The sequence below is a fragment of the Frankliniella occidentalis genome, unplaced genomic scaffold, assembly GCF_000697945.3.
Source record: "Frankliniella occidentalis isolate FOCC.00 unplaced genomic scaffold, Focc_3.1 Scaffold36, whole genome shotgun sequence".
Lineage (NCBI taxonomy): Eukaryota > Metazoa > Arthropoda > Insecta > Thysanoptera > Thripidae > Frankliniella > Frankliniella occidentalis.
This window is the reverse complement of record NW_026267166.1, coordinates 1,803,642-1,807,122: the sequence shown is the minus strand read 5'-3', so window position 1 is coordinate 1,807,122 and position 3,481 is coordinate 1,803,642. Positions and strand designations below refer to the sequence as shown.

Below are 3,481 nucleotides of genomic sequence, written 5' to 3'. Positions count from 1 at the left end.
AATATGTTCAATAATTCTGCACATCACAACTCCTCCTTGCTGCTGGTGGACGGTTTTGCATCTGTACAGCTCCCCTGGTCTTGCTCGCATTGCCCGGTCGGGGCGAGCATACTGCGAACCTTTTCGAACACCAATTTTACAACAACAAAAAAAAAAAAAAAAAAAAAAAAAGCAAGTGTTTTAGCTCCAACCGCCGAACGCAACAAAATATTTTAAACGTGTTTTGGTTTCTTGGTCACGCACTTTGGCGTCTTCCTTGATGAGGTCGGCGGCCTTCTCGGCCACCATGATGGTGGGCGCGTTGGTGTTGCCGCTGGGGAGGGTGGGCATGACGGACGCGTCCACGACGCGGAGCCCGCGCACGCCGCGCACGCGCAGGCGCTCGTCCACCACGGCCAGCGGGTCGTCCCGCCGGCCCATTCGGCACGTGCCCACCGGGTGGTAGATGGTCATGGTGTACTGGCGCGCCTGCGGGAAGAAGAGACTCGCGTTGTACCCAAGCGCGTCGAGCCAGAGTGCCACCCGACGTGATCGTCATCTGCGGACGTCTCTTACTTGGCAGTCGAGGTGCTCGTCGGAGAGCAGCTCCAGGTGGTCGCAGGCCGGGAACTTGTTGGGATTGGGTCGCGCGTTCATCGCCTTCATGGTCTTGGTCTGCATCAGCCTCTCGCAGACTTTGGCCCCTTCCACCTGTAAAGGACAAGACTTTCACCATCTATTCATACGCGGAGCGGGGATGTGGAGTTTTTCCGATGTCGCACCAAGACGCCGACGTCGTCCGGATGGCTGAGGTACATGGGGTCGATGGTGGGCGGCGTGTCCATGGTGGGCGCCGTGATGGTGAGGCTGCCGCGGGCCTTGGGCCGCAGAACGATCGGCAAGCAGGTGACGGCGTCCCTCAGCAGGACGGGGCCATACGCCGCGTCGTACACGGACGGCTCCAGGCCCAGGTTGGCGGCGTTTACCAGGCCGCAGTCGCCGGCGTCCGAGATGCTGGCCATGAAGATCTGCACGTCGGGGTGGTCGTCGGACGCATTGGCATACTTCGTGCTCACGAAGCCGAGCACCTCACCCATGGACAGGCCGTACATTGGGCCGCCCTGGCCTCGGATGAAGTCGACCAGCCCTTGGAAGGAGGCGCTGCGCGTGACCATGGTGGTCTTGTGCGCCGCGCCGTCCAGGAGCCAGATGAGCCCCGCCATGCCGACGTGGTCCTGGAGGTTGGCGCCCACGCCGGGCAGGTCCAGCGCGGGCGGCACCCCGGCGCGGCGCAGCGCGTCGCTCGGCCCCAGCCCGGACACCATGAGCAGCTGCGGCGACTGCACCGCGCCGGCCGCCAGGATCACCTCCCGGCCGGCCAGCACCTCGCGCTCCGCGCCGCCCTTGCGGAAGCGCAGGCCCACGGCGCGCAGGTCCTCCGCCGGCCCCGTGAGCAGCACCTTGAGCGCGGTGGAGCGCAGGCTGATGTGCAGGTTGGGGCGCGCCGCGGCCGGCCGCAGGAAGGCCTTGGCGGTGGAGCAGCGCAGCCCGTCCCTGAGCGTGCCGTGCGGCCGCGTCAGCCCCGTCTGCACCGCGCCGTTCTGGTCCACGAGCACCGGGAGACTGGCGGGGGCGAGCAGACGAGGGTAAGAGAAGTCCTGGGGCGGGTACGGTGCCCCTGTGTCACATCTCTCTCCTACTCACCCCAGGTCCTTGCCGGCCTCCAGAAAGTCCTCCGCGATCCCGGCGTAGAACTTGTAGGGCTCGACGGTGAGGGGCCCGCCCAGGCCGTGGAAGGGCGAGTCCTTCAGCGCGGGGTCCCTCATGTCCTCGCTCTTCTTGAAGTAGGGCAGCACGTCGTCGTACCTGTGCGTGTGCCGATCGGGCTGTCATGAGTCTGTGAGTATGTTGAAACCGCCGAAACGGCAATTTTCTTTTTGCGTAATTTGGTGTGTCCTGTCGGGCACTCTGATCGCTACACGAGAGGCAGCAGCGGCTGCGCTGACGCGGCAACGGAACTTTCGAGCGTTCTTGAACTCCAACTGTTTCTTCAACTGCGCTATTTGCAACTCACCCCCATCCCTTGAGGCCGAACTCGTCCCTCCAGTGGTCATAGTCCCTGCGGTTGCCTCTGTAGTAGAGCATGGCGTTGATGGAGCTGGACCCGCCCAGTCCCTGTGCGAACAATGGAAACAGTAGATTACATGACAGGTCCCACGAAAATAAGAAGTCACTGAGTGCGATCGTGGTCAAGGTCATTGCCAAGGTGCTTTAAGTTTCCTCCAGGGAACCTGGAGAGGAAATGATGGCCACACTATTGCATGAATTGCACCTTGTTGGCACCGGTTCCGGTGGTCATACAGCGGGACGCCGAGTGCGTCATCGTCCGGTCGTCAATCAATAAAATTTATTTCGTTTCGTTCGTTTACATCCTCGGGGGCATTCCACGAGGCATAAACCTCTTCGCACCATCTTCACAATCATTATACTCTATAACTTTAAAAGAAAGAAAAAATGCGAACAAAACACGTCTACTGTACAATTTTTTTCACTTTCGACTAATTTTTAAGTGATGATTCTCAAGTGGTGGAAGCCTGCTCTAGTACCTTCCCACGCGGCCAGGAAGACATGTTGCCCCTCAGCGACTGGCAGGCGTGCTCCTGGGGCACGGTCTTGAAGGCCCAGTCGTGCGGCCCGTTGGGTAGCACCGGGTACGCGGCGACCACGTCGTGGAGGGGGTCCTCGTCCACGCCGGCCTCCAGGAGCAGCACGGACACGGACGGGTCCTCCGACAGCCTGGCAGAGGAAAAGTGTGTGTGAGCTCCGGGCCGCGGCTCCCCGACGCTGCTAGGGCGGCGGCGGCAACTGGCGCTCACTCAGCGGCTCACCTGTTGGCGAGCACGCTGCCCGCCGAGCCGGCGCCGACGATAATGTAGTCGTAGCGGTGCAGCAGCGGCACGCCGCGCTCCTGGACGTCCTGCACGGGCGACCTGGCCATGTCGGGCCGCCAGATGGGGATGACGACCCAGCGCGTGAGCGCCAGGAAGCACACGATGAAGAGCCGCAGCAGCAGCGAGTACAGCGAGGCCATGGCTGCGGGCAGAGCAGAAACGAGGGTGGTGTGTGGTGGTGAGCAGAGCAGAGCAGGGGGCCGGCGAGCGCCCTGAAGTAGGCAACCCGCGGCCGGACGCGCGCAGCGGTGCGTTCCGGTTGCCTACCCCGACTTCCACAGGCGTTCACTCATGGGGTCGGGCGGGGTGAGGGGGATGGGATGGGAATAACGGCCCCGCCTACGACGGCCCCCTCGGTCATCCCGCAGATGCGAGCAGCCACCCTCGCGCTGCTTGTGCCCTCAAACTCGCGCGCGGGCGTGACTTATTGCGATCCTTGTCGCGTGTCCTTCGCGACGCGAGTTCGTGGGGATGCTCGCGATCCGCTGCCGCTCGGCGAGGGCGTGGCTTGGCGGGGCGGGGCGGGGCGGGGCAGAGCGCGGCGGGACGAG

General features: G+C 63.1%; 1 protein-coding gene across 1 annotated transcript in view; it reads right to left on the bottom strand.

Annotated features, from left to right (window-relative positions):
• Positions 1-146: 146 nt before the first annotated feature.
• Positions 147-3,481, bottom strand: part of LOC113210757 (glucose dehydrogenase [FAD, quinone]) — a 4,551-nt gene continuing 1,216 nt past the window's right edge. Inside the window, exons 2-8 of the mRNA XM_052266247.1 lie at positions 2,868-3,072; positions 2,586-2,775; positions 2,054-2,154; positions 1,684-1,845; positions 762-1,602; positions 556-690; positions 147-468 (exon numbers count right to left, since the gene is read on the bottom strand). Of these exons, the coding sequence (XP_052122207.1) occupies positions 181-468; positions 556-690; positions 762-1,602; positions 1,684-1,845; positions 2,054-2,154; positions 2,586-2,775; positions 2,868-3,070 (1,920 nt within the window). The 5' untranslated portion in view covers positions 3,071-3,072 and the 3' untranslated portion in view covers positions 147-180. The remainder of the gene's footprint in view (positions 469-555; positions 691-761; positions 1,603-1,683; positions 1,846-2,053; positions 2,155-2,585; positions 2,776-2,867; positions 3,073-3,481) is intronic.